At 39.3% G+C, this 17,575-nt stretch overlaps 1 protein-coding gene across 1 annotated transcript in view; it reads left to right on the plus strand.

Annotated features, from left to right (window-relative positions):
* Window positions 1-17,575, plus strand: part of DPP4 (dipeptidyl peptidase 4) — an 82,745-nt gene that overhangs the window by 31,209 nt on the left and 33,961 nt on the right. The window contains exons 6-10 of the mRNA XM_058435803.1: window positions 4,229-4,281; window positions 4,392-4,464; window positions 5,232-5,352; window positions 8,353-8,513; window positions 9,972-10,084. Coding sequence (XP_058291786.1) covers window positions 4,229-4,281; window positions 4,392-4,464; window positions 5,232-5,352; window positions 8,353-8,513; window positions 9,972-10,084 — 521 coding nt within the window. The remainder of the gene's footprint in view (window positions 1-4,228; window positions 4,282-4,391; window positions 4,465-5,231; window positions 5,353-8,352; window positions 8,514-9,971; window positions 10,085-17,575) is intronic.

The following is a 17,575-nucleotide window of genomic DNA, read 5'->3' on the forward strand; positions in this document are numbered from 1 at the left end:
AAAGTACTACTTTAAAATTCTAAATTAGTTTATGCCACACCTATGCCACCTACAGTGGCTTCCCATCACACTCAAAGTAAAACACCAGCTCTAACCCTGGCATCCTGAGGCCTGTGTGATTGAACACAGTCTGCCCGGCTGAACACATCTCCTACCCGCTTCTCCTGCACTCGGCATGCTTGGCCAGAGCTTCTTGCCTCACCTGCACCTTAGGATCGCTTGAGGAGCTTTTGCAAAAACACGGATATCTGTGGCCTACCCTAAAGGAACTAACTCAGCATAGCTGTGGGCCTCCCGGAGATTTCATGATGCTGAGTTGAGAACCTTTAAGTGCACAGCTCTTTCTTTTTCTCAAGCATCACCCTCATTCCCATCTAAAGGCCAAATCACTTGCTATTGCTTCCTCATGGGAGATTCTCCATCATCATATGCTTCTCTCTCTTTATTAACTCAGGTCCAGATTTGTTGGGTCACTTTGTCAAACATTGCCCCCTGCCATGCTCTTCCACCCACACCCCACAAATCAGTCTCTGTCATGTTAACCCATTTTAGTTTCATCACAACATTTTGTGATATTTTGTCATTGATTTCTTTGCTTATTTTTTGCCTGCCTTATTTGGTGCCAGTTTCCCTGTGATTTATTCACTGCCACACCTCTGTGCCCAGGACAGGGCCACATAGCAGATGCTGAACATCATTGTTAAATGAATACATGTTTTATTGCAAAGTGCTAAATTAGAAAGCTATTGAAAGTAAGGATCTATATCTTCTACTATTTTTCTTTCTTCTTTTTTTTTACTTTCGAGAGAGTCCAATAGAATTTACTGTACAGCATATATGTTTTGACTAAGTGACTCTTATGAAATGTATCTAGAAAAAAGAAAAGTTTAATTTGATTACATTTCCTTGGAGGCCTACCTTTTAGTGTTTTTTAGATCCTACTACGTGACTTCTCCATGACTCAGTTAGTGCTATCACTTCCAAGTTGTGGCTACAAATAAATAAGTGAGCAAGTGAGTGAGTGAGTGGATAAGTACCCCCACAGTCTGGTATGAATGTTCTCCTAGCATCTCTGCTCATTGCCTGGTGCTCTGGAAATACAAATAATAGTTGTGTCATCGATTCTATGTTGATAATGTTCCAGAACCCTGCTAAGTGCTTCTCATGCATCTGAGATTGTTGCTGGCATTATCTTCATTTGTCTAAAAAGAAAATGGAAGCTTAGAAAGAAACTTGCTTCACATTACACAGTGAAACCCTGAATCCAGGTTAGAAGACTCCAAAGCTTGTGCTCTTAAATGTGATCTTTCCTATCTTTGCATTCAGCTTCTCTTTGCTATGATGCTCTTTTACTCTTTCCCAGTCACCCTCTGTCACTAACCTCAGCCAAAGAATCATCTTTTCCGTAATCCTCTCTGCCTCCCCAAGGCCTAATTTATGATTCCTGCCTCTCCCACTCACCTCCATTATATCTCTTGGCACATCCTATTGTGATTATTTTATTGTCGTTTACTATTTCATATCCTCCATTCCACTATAAGCTGCTCCAGGGGAGGGATCCTGTGTTATCCAGTAATGTCTGATAGAAGATAGCTACCAGTGTTTATAAACTAAATAGAATAATGAATCTGTTTCAAAAGATGAAGTGAACATACCGAACATCATGGGTTTTCTTTTACAACCCGTGATGGTTTGTCATGCTCGGTGATCTCAGTCCATCTTAATATTTTTAGCTGGTACCACACCTTTTGGCTTTAGTGAATATTTTGCTTGAAGTTGCCCAGAAACAAGCATGGGGTGTGTCAAAATAATCCAGGATTCAGGAAAGGAATGTATGACTCCCCAAAAGTAGAACTTAATAAATATTTGTTGACATGAGAGCATAGAAGGGAGAGAAGTGATAAATAGTTAAGGTTAGGAACTCTGACTTTGTATCTCAGCTCTGCTATTATATAGCTCAGTGTCCTTGGGATACCTGTTTCATCCATCTCATCCTCATTGGTACAATTTGAATTTTACTGTAATTTGGTGTATTTCTTGAACACTCACTATGTGGCTTGCACTAGAATAGACTCCAGGCATCCAAAGATAAATAAGATACAATTTCTTACCTCTAGGAGTACGGTAGAGAAGGCAGACATATAGGCAAGTAACTTATTTGAAAATATCTTTAATTTATATATGCTTCTATATTCAGACATAATTTTTCATAAATGCAAATATGTGATCATATACATTTTTATCTTCGGTCTTGTTTTTTCCCTTTTTCACTTGGCTCTCTAAAGTCTAATATGTATCTCTCCATATTTTTATATTTTTCTTCTTGTTCATATAACTCTATGAAAATATATAGGGATGTTTTTAGTTATTGCTTGGTCTATAAAAATAAAATCCTATACTTTTTTGTAAATTGCATTTCTCACTCAATGATACCATGTGAAACTCCTTCCAAGTCATCTGGTTAGCTCTGATTCATTTTTTTTTTAAATTAATATCACTTTATTTTTCAGAACAGCTTTAAGTTTATAGAAAATAAGCAGAGAGTTCCCATATACTCCCTTATCCTCCCTCCCCCACTTTCCCCTATTATTAAAGTCTTGCATGACTGTGGTCCATTTGTTATAACAAATGAGCCAATATTAATATATCATTATTAAGTCCATAGTTTACATTAGGCTTGACTCTTTGTGGGTTTTGGCAAATATATGGCATGTATCTACCATTATGGTGGATTCTGACAAATCTATGGCTCTTGACAAAAGTATAATGACATGTTTCACCATTATAGTATTATACAGATGACTTTGACTGTGCTAAAAATCCCTGTGTTTCCCCTATTCATCCCTTTCTTCCCTCAGTCTCCAAGCAACCACCAATCTCTTTACTCTCTCCGTAGTTTTACCTTTTCCAGAAACTCATTGGAATCATACAATATGTAACCTTACCACATTGGCTTATTTCGCTTAGCAATATGTGTTTGAGATTCCTCCATGTCTTTTTGTGGCTGAATAGCTCCTTCTTCTTATCACTAAATAAGATTCCATTGTATGGATCTCTACTACAGTTTGTTTATCCACTCACCTGTTGAATGACATCTTAGTTGCCTCCCAGTTTTGGCAATTATGAATAAAGCTGCTATAAACATTTGTGTGTAGATTTTTGTGTGGGCATAAATTCTCAGCTCATTTGAATAAATAACAAGGAGTTTGCTGGTAAAGTTATTTTGCCTTGGAGTTTTCTCTATGTGAAGTTTCTTATATCTGGATTCAATTTCTTTATTAGATATAAGACTATTCAGAATTTTTCTGTTTTGAGAAATTATTTTTCAAGAAATTTTTTGCTTTTCTCTAATTTTTAAAATGTATTGGCAAAAAAATATTTATAATAGCCTCTTATGATCTTTTAACATCTGTGGAGTCTGTTGTGATATCCCATTTTTCCTTTCTGGTACCAGTCATTTGTGCTGTTTTACCCCTAAGTTTTACTATGTTTGCAATTTTACTAGTCTTTTTAATGACTTGAGTTTTGGCTTTGTTGATTTTTTCTATTATGTGTTTTCTACTTTATCAATGCTTTTACCTTTATTATTTCATTTCTTCTAATTACATTGGATTTAGTTTGACTTCCTTTTTTAAAAAAAATTTATTTCCCTATGCTTCTGCAGTCACTGAAAGTTTGACTTTCATCTCTAGCTTTTTGAGATGGCTGTTAAAATATTGATGATATATGTATTTTAATTTTAATATATCTTGCCAGGGGGCTTTCAAAAACTTTATAACACTTTACATTTCATCATCAGTGTATGAAGTTAAACATTTCTTCACATCACCATCAGCAATAGCATCATATATCTTTGAAATCTTTTGCCAATAAGATAGGTGAAAAGTGAAAATTTACATTTTTCTAAGTAGGCAATCTTAGCATACTATGGTGAGTGCTACGGATAATGTTTGTACAAAATGACATTTTTGGTGCACTGTGGTCCTGGGAAGGCTCCTTGGAGGAGGTGGTGCCAGAGCTAGGTTGTAGATGAACTCCAGAGGAGTTTGTACAAGATGATCTCTAGGATACTTCTGAATCCCAAAATTCTCAGAGGAAATTATAAGATATGATAACATGTGAGAATTATACAATCATATGTTACCAAACCTATCATCTTGGTCTCCTATAGTGAGTGGCCAAATTATCAAGTATCACAGAAGCCTGAAATGTCTGTTTTCTTTCATAGCAATGGAGGCATTCCTACACAGCTTCATATGACATTTATGATTTAAATAAAAGGTCAGTGACTTCCCAATAAAATCTATTAGGCTTTCCTACTGTCATATTTTTAAGGAAACCCCAATGTGAGTTATTCTTTTTGATAATGTTTCCTTTCATCTTTTTTCCAGGCAGCTGATTACAGAAGAGAGGATTCCAAACAACACACAGTGGGTCACATGGTCACCAGTGGGTCATAAATTGGTTAGTGAGTCTCTCCAGTTGTCAGAAAAATATTGGATCAAATTTTTCATAGGCAGAAGTTACTAACCCGGATACAAAGCAGACATCTTAGGAACTCAATACTTCACTATAGAATATAGTGTTATTGCCCAAGATAATATTTTACTAGCTTAACAAAATAAATATAATTCCTGAAAGTACCCATTGGGAATATTTATTCACTGGGAAAATGCATATCAAACTCTTAAGTTCTAGTTATCTATTGTACTTAGATATTTTCTGAGTCACACCTGCTTTCCGCTAGTTCTGTGTTCTTCTTTGTTACTATAGATGTATCTTTATGTTCTATAGTGCTAGGAGAATGTCAGAAGTCCAAAAGAATCTTAGCGAGAGGATCTAATGCTTGTCTGCAGTTGAACTTCTCTCTTCCAGAATGCAACTGCCTTCTCTCTACTCACTCTCCCAATAAAGAAATATACAAGCATATATCATCCTGTAGAAGTGGTCAGCCTTCTCGGTCTTCTCATATACTTTAGCATTCAAATAGTGCTAGTTGTGTGCTTCTTGTTTTTAACACATTATTAATGGTTTTAGGATTATTTTGGGATTATAGGCTGTATACTTGTAATTTAAGAATGAGAGGGAAGGAGTAAATGACTCTTCCTGTTTGAATGGAATATTTGACTATGGTAATCCTTACATTTGCAACAGATAAGTGTTTCTAAAACTCTGGGATAAAAATATAGCATGTTATTATAGATATCAATGCTTGTTTTTTTTCCTTCTAGGCATATGTTTGGAACAATGACATTTACGTTAAAATTGAACCAAATTTACCAAGTCACAGAATCACATCGACTGGGGAAGAAGATATAATATATAATGGAATAACTGACTGGGTTTATGAAGGTAGAAACTTTAAAGCTTTTTCAAATCAGAAAATCTATAAGCTTTTAAAATAGTTAAATGTTTCTTTTGCAATGGGAAAATTTAAATGAGATTCAAAATAAGTTTCATTGTTTAAAATGTCATCAAATTTCTCTTAGAACTCACAGCACCAGGTGTCTCCTTGACCAAGAATTTAACTATTCCTAGCACTCCTCTGTCCTCATTGCATGACAATACTCCTCTTGTCTCTGGTTTATTGATACAAAGGGCTTTTCTGTGTAGGTAGACCTTTTCTGCCTTTACTGGAACATAAAAGCCTCCAGATTAACATCAGACATTTCTCTAACTAGGCCGACCTAACCCGGAAGTTACTAAGGAAAGCTAAATGATCCCATCACGTTGAGAAGATGATAAAATAATATATACAGGTTGGAGAGTACAGGGGAAGAAAAGGCCTGTTTTATAGAGGATTTGTATTTATTTGAACTTGGACAAATTATGATTTCCTGTTTTTAAGAATAAAAAAGCAATTAGAAAGGCTTAGGAAAAAGTGACTAATAAAACTAAAAAAGTTAAAAAGGAATATTCTCCCTTTTAGGATACAGAGCTGACGAAACTATTAGGAACACATTTTAGAAACTTAGAAAATATTAGAAAAACATTTTTATGTCTGTATTTGCCAAGATAAAAGGCATTTTGAGGCTGCTCCAAACTGTTCACAAGGTTTCCTCATACTTATTAGAAAGACTTATCTGTATTTCATCGTATTATTTTTTTCTTCTTTGTAGTTTAAAAAAATAGTTTTTCTTCATGACTTAATTTTAGTTCTTACCAAGTCCAAGTCAAGTTTAATTGACTCATTATAACAACAACAACAACAACAACAACAAATCACATTAAAAGAAAGATAAATTTTCATGTCCTAGAAATAAGTGCTTGACTAAAACTTACAATGAAATTTACTAACACTAGCTACTTAGAGATTCTTTAACCCTTGGACAGCACAACCCAGCCTCCAGGATCGTTGACAAGAGTGGCCCCTTTCCAAAGCTGTGACCCTCCCTCAGAAACAGCTGGCCCTCTGGAAGATAAGAGAGCAGCTAACACTTTCATTCTTTCTACAGTAGATAATTGCTGGAGGGAGTCTTTTGCATGTTCATGACTAGGCCATTCACATGCAGAACAGCTTCACAGCTCCAATTTGGGCCTCTCTAATAGCTTCAGTTCCTAGAAGGAGATTACTAAATTGTCAATATAGAAAAATATGTCCTGCATTCCAAATAACCACTAATTCAAGACAAAGATCACTACCTGCTAATTACACTTACAAGTAATTCTAAAAAGCAAAACCTGGGTCTGATTATATTGATTTTATGTAATTGCAGCTGTGTTATAGACCAGAATCAATGGGTAACAGTTACAAAGAACAGGAAGTCAACTCAGCGTATGAACAAGTTCTTAGTATAATAGAAACCATGACTTGGAGTTATAAGGGCTGGGTTCTAGTTCTTGTCTCAGGCAATTCACTGGATTGCTCCATGTCTCAGTTGCCTTCTCTGTGCAATGAGCTATGAATCATCACCCAGAGATCTTTGTGAAGACTAAATATGATATGTTTTGTAAATTCTAAGTTGCTACATAAGAGTGTATAGATCAATGATATAGATATGAGGCAGTCAAAGGAAGAATAGGCTGCTTAACTCGGTAGTAGGTTTTCTATTACTAGAAATGCTAAAATAGAGGCAGGAAAGGGCAGTATAGCACGGAGATGAAAAGCATGAGTCAAAGGAGATTTGGGTTGGTTTTTGATTCTACCAATTCTTAGCCATGTGATCCTAGACAAATTTCTGATCCTCTTCAAGCTTGTCTCACTTTATCAGTACAATGGGTTATTGTGAGCCCTAACTGAGATGATAGATGTCAATTGCTTATCAATACCTGGTGCATAGTTAGCACTCATTGAATGTCAGCTGCTCATCACAATAATTATTATTACATTTTATTACAGTAATTATTTTTGCTCTTCTTCTTGTTGTTGAAAAAAAGCATTTGGAAGTAACTTGAAAGGAGGTATCAGGCATCTGAAAACTGATTAGAATGCATGATTTCCCAACCCTAAGATTCTAGTTTCTATGCTTTTGCTTTTACATTTACACTTACATGAGACTTGTGGAATATATAGGCATCTCCACCCAGTCCACTTAACTCCTCCATTCCCAGTTGGTGAAGGAGTTTTCAACATATTAAGAGCCAGTGATTGAATATCCCATGTATAGACCCCATAATAATCATAGAGATGAGCTATCTTTGCCAGAGATTGTGAAGAAGCCCGACAATGTACTGGAAAGCAAGATCTTGTCTTTTATTTGCCTCTCTCTTTGACCCTCTTCTCTTACCCATCAGCATATACACCAGAGCAGTGTGTTAATCTAAGGGAGTTTTCAGTTTCTGGGCTGGGCAAGGAGATGTTTCTCAGTAGGGGTCTCAATGGAGTTCCTTGCCATTCTAAATCCATCCTTCCCACACCTTGTTTGTGCCAAGAGTAGTAAACTCTGGGCACCATATTGGTTTGATAGCCTGGAGCTACACACCACCCACCAGTACCCTGCGGGCTCAGTACAAACTGAGCCCAGTTGGGGAGAGTATGCTGGCATGTTGACTGTTTGAAAATTAGAAAGGAGAATCAGCCTCCTGTGTGAAATTTACTTTTAGTATGTTTTGAGGCATAAATTTAGAGGATTATAAGATAAAGAAAAAAATGTAGAGCTTATATTAAATATTGCATGCTAAAATATTCTAAAATGGTCCAACGGGTTACTTATTTTTACAATCCAGATATATCCTTGAAGATTTTATTTTTATTCATTTGTATTACTCTGATTTTGGAAGCCCAGCAAATGCAAAGTGGTTCATTAGTTGAACTCTACTGTAATTACTAAAGCTAATGAGGACAATATTTTGAATGCCAAAGCCAATTTATCAGCTACTTCTTGTAACAGAACAATTTATGTCTTTTTTCAGAGGAAGTCTTCAGTGCCTACTCTGCTCTGTGGTGGTCTCCAAACGGCACTTTTTTAGCATATGCCCAATTTAACGACACAGAAGTCCCACTTATTGAATACTCCTTCTACTCTGATGAGTCACTGCAGTACCCAAAGACTGTACGGGTTCCATATCCAAAGGTCTGTGCTCCTGTTCATACAGTGGTTCCATGATTTGATGGGAAGAGAATGGTTTCATTTAATCCCTTCTTGCTAATGAAAATATTGTCAGTCTCTCTTCAACAGCTTGCTGTGATTACTCTTGCTGAAGTCAACAGCATCTGGCAATTTTAAAGTATTTTTATTATCCCAGGAAAGAGTGTGATTTAAGGTTTTGTAATTTCTCCAAAAACTTTGAGGAATGACAAGCAGAAAAAATGGGGAAAATGCTTTTGAAAGAGATAAGGGGAATGAAAATGTTTGAATGGAGGAAAAGAGAGGCTATAATTGAATCATAAGCTCGTCTCATTTGTAGAAGTTGGATTGTGCCCTAGACGAAGTTGCAAAGCTCAGTTATATATCAGATTGTATTACTAATTAACGGGATACATGACTAGTTTTAGTAGTTCTATTATAGATTTGGCACTAATGTAAATTTTTCATGTCCTACATTTGGAATAATAGTGTCACATCTTGGTTTTCAAAGCTGTTCTCCCCCTCAGGGTTGCGTGTTTACTAAAATTGAGGAGCTTTGTTAAGCAGTGTAAGCTGGGTAAGATGGGGTTTAGAAGGGAACCAGGGATTCTTCACTAGTACCATAATAATAATGGCTACAGTATTGTCTGCAGGAAAATCTAATAGTAAAGTGTTTTTTCTGTAAGAAATTTGGAAAAGGGGATTTTTATTTTTACCAACTCACTCAATTTGCTTTATGAAGAGCTGCCATTTTAGGAAGACAGAGGAAGTTAAAAGAAAAAAAAAGATCAGAGACTAAATATGGAGATGTGTTTTCAGTGGAATGTTATTTTTTGATGAGCGAAACTGGCACATACAAAAAAAAACTCTATAAAGTGTTCTCACTAAAAATATCATATTATTTCTAACTAATCTGTCAATCGAAGATCTATGTGTATATTTAAAAAGGTTTTATAGATTTCAGTCATAATATTGATTGTAAAGCTCCAACATAGTGTATGGTTCTAATTGACATCTTGGTCCAGGTAAATGTTTTTCTGGTGGATGGTGTCTTTGGCAGAACCCAAGGTGTTCTTCATACTGACAGGCATCAAGACTTTTGGTCTCAGGGAGACAGGGTATATTTGCAATTAATAGATTGTTTTAAAAGTTTATCCTTGTTGACAAAGTGATAATTATAAAGTATAAAATTCTTTTTAAAAAAGTGTTTGGACCTGTATATATATATATATATATATATATATATATATATATATATGTATTCTGTTTCTGCCTGACCATGAAAAGGTTGCATTTCATGACTCTCCCTTATGTTCATTTTATTTATATTAAATTGTTGGAACGTGTCTGATTGTGATAATTTTATGGGCATAATGCAGACGTTTTTGTGCAGTTTTAAAATGTGTGCAATGATGTTACTTTTTTTTTTTTGTCAATACCAATTCTGTGATTGTTTTTTCCTAGGCAGGAGCTGTGAATCCAACTGTAAAGTTCTTTGTTGTAAATACAGACTCTCTCAGCTCAGTCACCAATGCAACTTCCACACAAATCACTGCCCCTGCTTCTATGTTGATAGGGTAAGACTCTTGTCCTGAATGCTTGGCTTGTAAACAGTTTTACACTTTCTAGGGAGAACTTTTCAAAAGTGAATGGCAAAGTGGATCACAGCCTCCCACTGTGTCATCTCCTCTGACAGTCATTCATTCTTTCCTTCAGCAACTCTTTGTTGAGCATCTTCACGTCCTCAGGCTGGGCACAACTCTAGAGATAAGGATGACAATGGACAGAGCAGCCAGCCCCTGGTGTTATGGAGCCTACATTCAAATTGGGGGAGACAGACAATAACCAGATAAACAAAGAACAGTGTAATATGCCAGGTAGCAATAAATGTGGTGAAGAAAACCTGAGCAGAATAAAACGGATGGGGCTGATGAGGGGAGGTCAGGGAAGCCTCATGGATAAAATGACCTGTGGCAGTGATGTGAAGAGCGGGAGGGCTCCATTCACACCAATAGCAGGGGGCAGAGAAAAAGCAAGTGCAAAGGCCCTGGAGAGGAGATGTGCTTGGGGTGTTGGAGGAACTTCAAGGAGGTTGGGGTGACTGGAGCCTTTTGAGTGAAGAAGAGAGTGGAGGGGACAAGGTCAGGTCCCACAGAGCCTTGTAAGGCCCAGAGAAATGCAGGAAATCTGTGGATTAGGTTTAGGGAGCTCCAAGGTCGTGTTGTGCTCCAAGACTTCACTTCCTGAAATCATGTCAGTGGTTTGAAATTCCGCCATGGAGCACCTTCAGCCCCTTGTTTATTTTCCTGTAAAGGAACCAACATACTGGGTACAATTTATAGCTATCTGATAGCTCCACATTTACTCATTTCTGTTATTTATTTGGTTTTGTTGCTGGTTTTTTTTTGTTGTTGTTTGTTTGTTTGTTTGTTTTTTGAGACGGAGTCTTGCTCTGTTGCCCAGGCTGGAGTGCAGTGGTGCCATCTCAGCTCACTGCAACCTCCGCCTCCCGGGTTCAAGCAATTCTCCTGCCTCAGCCTCCGGAGTACAGCTGGGATTACGGCGCGTGCCCAGTTAATTTTTATATTTTTAGTAGAGATGAGGTTTTACCATGTTGGTCAGGCTGGTCTCAAACTCCTGACCTCATGATCCGCCCGCCTTGGCCTCCCAAAGTGCTGGGATTACAGTCGAGAGCCACTGTGCCCGGCCTGTTGCTGTTTTTAAATAACAACTAGCACACATTGAGTACTCACCATGTGCCAGACACAGGGATTATCACATGCTTTATCTTAGGACTCTTTAAAGTCACTCTGTCTTTCCAACAACTATCATCATGTGCCTGTTCACAAATAAGAAAATGAGGCCTATACATTAAGAAAATGACCGAGTATGAATCTGTATTCAAATCTGACTTTCTGGCTTGAAAGAACAAGCTATTAAACACTGCTTCGTGTCTCCCTCTGTGTGATTACAGCTGGTGCCCTCAGATTCCTGAAGGCACCGTCACAGCAGTACGAAAGCATCCATTTTCTCTGGAGTTGCATTAACTACATCAGGAAGGCTGTGGGCTGTGCTCCGTGGTTAGTAATTCATTATTTTGGTTAGAAATATCTGTAGTAACCCATTCATTCAGGGGGAAAAACGATTAGTAAGTTTTTAAAAATTTTTCTGGGTTTGTCCAATGGAGTAAAAATTTACCCAAACGTTTCAAAGTCTGCCTTTGGATTCCATCCAGCCACCTTTAATCATCATCATTGATGGGCAGCCTCTGTTTCTACTCCCAAATGTCCGTAGAAAGCCTGTGCCCTTGTAGCACTTATCATCAGTAGATGATAGAAAACATTCGGATAAATGCCCCCAGGAGTGATAGGAGAGATACGAGCAATAGAATGGAGGCATTCTGAGGAGGAGAACATGGGGTTTTCATGACCCCAGGACCAAAAAATAACCCCTGGAGAATGTGCAGATTGGGCACGTTGGCTTCCAGCAGGGCGCAGTGAGGAGGAAGCACACTGAAGCGGAAGAAACAGAGCATGGAAAAGTCAGGGCTTCCCAGGAGAAGACCAGCAGAGCCTGGTGTGGCCCTTTGGTCTGTCACCAATATCTGCCTGTAGGGAGGATGAGCCATGAGCAGCTGCTCTGAAAAAGATTCCATCTGAAAGGGGCTTTAGACCTTATCAATGGTTTATAAACTTTGTAAGGATCTGGAAACCTTTGTTCAAGTGAGATATAATACAGAAGTGTATGGCCAGAAAGCAAATGGGAGATTGCTTCTCAGTTTTGGCAGGTCTAGTCCTTGTCCTCCCTCCTTCCCGCAACAGTCCCGGGAGCTTAGACAGAACCTGGAGTGGTTCCAGGACACAATCACAACACCGCTGTGAGGCACAGGTGAGAGAACCGAGGCTCAGAGAGGTAAAGTCATTTGCTCAAGGTCACACAGCAAGTTAGTGTGGAAGCTGGGAATAGGACCGAGGCCTATGCCTGCTGGACCAAAATATTTGAATAATTTAGTTAAAAATGTATTGAGTCCTTCTCATGGGCTGGGACTGTGCTCAGTGCTCTGCTCTTGCTGTCTCATTTATTCCCCAAAGAGATGAAGTCTTTCCCACTTACAGATCTGTTTCCAAGGCACAGCTGTGTGAAGTGCTGGGCTCAAGAAACAAGCAATTCTCAGGACGGATTTTTGGCCTTATGTGAATTCATCAATAAGTTCTTGTTCTCAGTAGTTCTTTAAGTCACACTTAAGACTCACTATGGAGATTTTGTGTGGAATGTATATTACCAAAGAATATTGTTTTTTGGAAATGCCACAGGAATGTGTTTTTTAGGGAGTTTAAAATATAGCTCTGGTCTCTGTTAACACTGGTAAGGTTGCAGTTTTTCTAGAACTAGACTCTAGATGCTCTCTGGGAAAAATGCTCCAGTACCTGATGATACACCGTTTTCTGGCCTCATGCAAAGATCCAGCAGGGCCAAGTAAGTCTAGGTGAGTTACGCCTCTTAGTAACCTGCTCAGCCTGTTACCTGGTGATTTACTAGTTCCTGGAGTGGGAAGCCTGGCCAGGATCAGTGCCTCTCCTCCTTCCTCCTGCCCATGTTTCCCTCATTAGTTTTCCTGTTAGGCCATATCCCTTCACCACAGAACCTGCAGCAAGTGAAATCCACAGGAGGATGAGGCTGGTTTGTGACTTTGTTAGGAATTAGCAGAAATGGGTGGAAGCCCTGCTTCTCTGATAAGTGAGAAGGGCAGCCAGGCTGCGTTTCCAACAACCAAGGCCTGAACTTGAACCAGGGTGAGTCTCCCTGCTGCCTGCATTGATTTAGTGCTAAAGTTGATTAGATTTGTTATGCTATTAATTTGTGTTCATTGTTCATAATGAGAACTGGAAAGCTCAAAAATTTGAAGGAAAATAGCACATAATGTAAAATCGTAAATCTCCTAACTTTTGTCTGGAGCGGTACATTCATTGTTGACTGAAGTAAGACAGGTTCTACGTAGTAGAGGCCAATCCTATAGTCGTATCTCCAATGTGTAGTAGGGTGCCTGTGATATAGCATATGCCCAACCAATATTTGTAGAATAAACTAATAGATAAGCAGAGGATGGATGGATGAGTGGATGGATGAATGGATGAGTAAGTTATCGAGGTGACTTTGTGTGTGTAGAATAGTGGTTCACGCTGCCACCACTATGGATAGACTTCAAAATGACCTTGCATAGAAATCCCTCCTTTTTATCTCCTCTCTGCCAAAAATTCTGTGGCCTGAATCTAGGGGATTGGAAAGGGCATGTTCTACTGTGGTAACCCCACCCAACATCTGTTGAATGGCTCTGGGGCTCATCACACCCAGCTCATGACATACCCCACCCCTGCTCTCTCTGCTCCTGAATGACACAATAGATATAAAGTCTTACTGTGTCTTCTCTGAACTGTTACGACCCCTGGCCTATAAAGCTGCAACATCAAAGCCTCAGATTGTCACACAGGATATAAATAAACTGGAAGCTAGTGACACCTGCACATTAGGACCTGCATGCTACCACTGTGCGGGTGTACGGGTGCTGCAGCCCTCAGATCTGCTTCATTTCATCCCATCCATTCCTCTCCTGAGGGATTTGTCAGCGAACCTGGGAGGGTTGGCATCCCCATCAGAGCAGAGGGTGGCATGGAGCCCGCGGCCAGCACTGGCAGTACGCCCGCTTCCTCGGGTGATTCACTGAATTAATCATTCCACGGTTGCAGTTGCTCTTTGTAGCATTTTTCCCTCCAATATTATTTCCAGTTGGTAATAAATGCCTTATTTTAAGTATCCTTAATGTACCAAAAGAAACATTTACACAAATTAAGGGAATTAATAGTACCCAAAAAACATTTATTAAATGTTTACTGTTTGCAAGGCATTATGCTGGGACAGGTGGTCACTTTACAAGGGTATTCTCTGTTGTGTGATTTTCAACAAGTCTCTCTCAGTGCATTCACATATAATTTGCCTTATAAAATTTAGTTTACACACAGCTCTCTAGGAATAGATTTCTTTAAGTGAGGAACTTTATGCTGAAAAGAAGCAAGAAGGTGAAACTAGCTAGCAACATTTCCCAAATGGATGAGTGGAGGTTTCATAGAGGGAACGAGTATGAACTGGGAATCTGAAGCCAAAAGCTTGAATTGAATCCCGGCTCCAACACTTCCCAGTTGGGTGATAGTGGGCAAGTTACTGAAATCCTCTGCTGTTAAGTTTCTTTGTCTGCAGACCATGAACTGCAATACTTACCTCATAGGGTGGTCATGAGCTTATGTCAAGCACTTAGAATAGTTCCTGGCACATAGTAGACTCCACATGGGTGTGAACTCATTATTTTACATCCAGAAATTACTCCATCATTTTAGTATTAAAATCAACCATATTCCCATTGGACTAATCCAGCTGCAGAAGGTAGAAGAGCTTGCTGGCTCATATGTCTAACCTGGGTAAGTTGTCCAGGCTCTCAGGAAGGCCTGGACTGCAGGGGCGGTCCCTCTTCCACCCCACCAAACCCATTACATAAGAAAGCTACTCAGTATTGGCCTGTCTGTTTTTGCAGAATAAAAGCAGTATGCAGTGTGCAAAGCATAGACGATAATCCTGCTGGTTAGATTTTTCTGGTTTTAAGTGGGACTTAAACTTTTCAGTAAAAAGTACAATTGAGCCATTGGCTTTATTTATTTATTTATTTATTTATTTATTTATTTATTTATTTATTTATTTATTTTATTTTGAGATGGGGTCTTACTCTGTCGCCCAGGCTGGAGTGCAATGGCATGATCTCGGCTCAATGCAACCTCTGTCTCCCAGGTTAAATTAGTTCTCCTGCCTCAGCCTCCTGAGTAGCTGGGATTACAGATGCGCCCCACCATGCCTGACTAATTTTTGTATTTTTAGTAGACACAGGGTATCACCATGTTGGCCAGGCTGGTCTCGAACTCCTGACCTCAAATGATCCACCTGCATTGGCCTCCCAAAGTGCTGGTATTACAGGCATGAGTCACTGCACCTGGCAGGTTTTTTTTTTTTTTTTTTTTATGATTCTTTGACATCTCAGACTGGCATAATCTTGGCTCAAGGCTGCCACTGAAGAGAAGTATGTTTATAAGAAAATTCAAAAATTCCTGTCTGCGCCACGGGTGAACTGCCTTGCTGAGCATGCACAGGGTGCAGAGTACACCTGGGGTCATGGAGAGTAACCCGGGCCATGCAGGGTCCAGGACCATAAACCTTTGATCTGAAAATGGGCAGGGAAGATGACTGATGCACGTGAGTTTCCTGGCTGACTTCCCAAATTCCATTACTCAATGTTTTCAAATCGGGAAAAGTTGCTTTTATATTGCTGATTTCTGAACCTGATGTTTAATTTATGACTTTTAATAGATAAAGCTATTTAGTACTGGGTGATCCACTAATTATTGTCAAAACTTTTTCCCCCCATCACCTACCCCTTTGCTCTACCAGAACACTTTTAAAAAGAATAATAATATTGCTGGAGCCCAAATTCCTAATCTATGCCCATGGAATTTTCAGATGTTGTATATATGTCGGTGGAGAGGCTTTTCCCACCTAGAGAGAAGTACATCAGTTTCATCAGATTGTCCAAATGGTTTTTGGCCTGAAAAAATAGTAACCACTGATATAGGACAGGGGTTAACACCCTAGGGTTTATGGGCCAAATGCAGTCCACTGCCCGTTTCTATGTGTTCCACAGGTAAAAATGATTTTTACTTTTTTTTTTTTGAGACAGAGTCTCACTCTCGCCCAGGCTAGAGTGCAGTGGCTTGATCTTGGCTCACCGCAACCTCCGTCTCCCGGGTTCAAGCAATTCTCATGCCTTAGCCTCCTGAGTAGCTGGGATTACACGTGTGTGCCACCATGCCTGGCTAATTTTTGCATTTTTAGTAGAGGCACTGTTTTGCCATGTTGGCCAGGCTGGTCTTGAACTCCTGACCTTAGGTGATCTGCCCAGGTTTAAGTGGTTGGGAACAAAAATCAAAAGAGTAATAATATTTCATGATATGTGAAAGTTTAATGAAATTCAAATTTTAGCTTTTCAGTGGAATATTAAATGAACTCATTCATTTAATTATGGTCTCTGGCTACATTTGTGCTACAAAGGCAGAGTGAAGTAGTGACAGAGATGTGGACCACAAAGCTGAAAATACTTACTCTATGACCCTTAGTTGAAAAAGTTTTCCAACATCTGGTCTAAAAAACTAATTTCAGAAAGCTTCATTTTCTGTTGTTCCCCCTTTTCATACTTCCATTCTCTTTGCACGGATTTATTGCCTGTCTTGGGTAAAGTGTATTCACCTTTCCGGGTTCTCATTTAGCTCCCCTGCATTGGGCAGATGCAGAAGCGTCAGACTGGATGAGCTGTCTGTGTTTCCCGGCATGGAAAGGGGCAGTTGCACTCTCAGCCCCTGCAGCCTGGCGGTTTGTGATGAGTGCAATGAGACCCGGGAGAGTGGTGTGGGAGAAGGAAGTTTCCAAGAAGACATCGTGGATGAGGGGACATTTAGGCCAAGACCTAAGGAAGTTAGAGCTTGGCAGCCACTTCAGGCTGAAGAGCAAGACTGAACAAAGAGGGGGCAACTGGGAAACCTCATGGTGTGTTCATGAGAATACCAGCCACCCAGACTAGGTAGTATATAGGTTCTTCAGAAGCAAGTGAAAGGACTGAAATGAAAAGGGACCCCTATTTATGGAAATGCGGTGCTCTGCGGCTGAGTGAAGGGGTTCGGTCTTGTTTCAGTACCTGCGCCTTGCAGCAGGGTAGCATGGAAGCCCGGTATCACCAGGCACATTCGCACATTAAGTGTTCCCAGCTGTAAAATGGGGATGATGAAGCTGTGAGGGGCTTAAAGGGCTTTATCCAGCACCTAATCCATCCCGAGTGCCCAGTAAATGTTTGTTGTGTGATTAGGTGTCTGCGAAGGGAGTGGAGATGGAAATTGATCTATGAATTCTGAAGAAGGACAAAGCTATGGTCCTTCAGTATGACAATATGACAGGTCTCACAGGTCAGGAGAGGGCTTTCC

Source organism: Hylobates moloch, unplaced genomic scaffold (assembly GCF_009828535.3).
Source record: "Hylobates moloch isolate HMO894 unplaced genomic scaffold, HMol_V3 SCAFFOLD_1, whole genome shotgun sequence".
Classification (NCBI taxonomy): Eukaryota; Metazoa; Chordata; class Mammalia; order Primates; family Hylobatidae; genus Hylobates; species Hylobates moloch.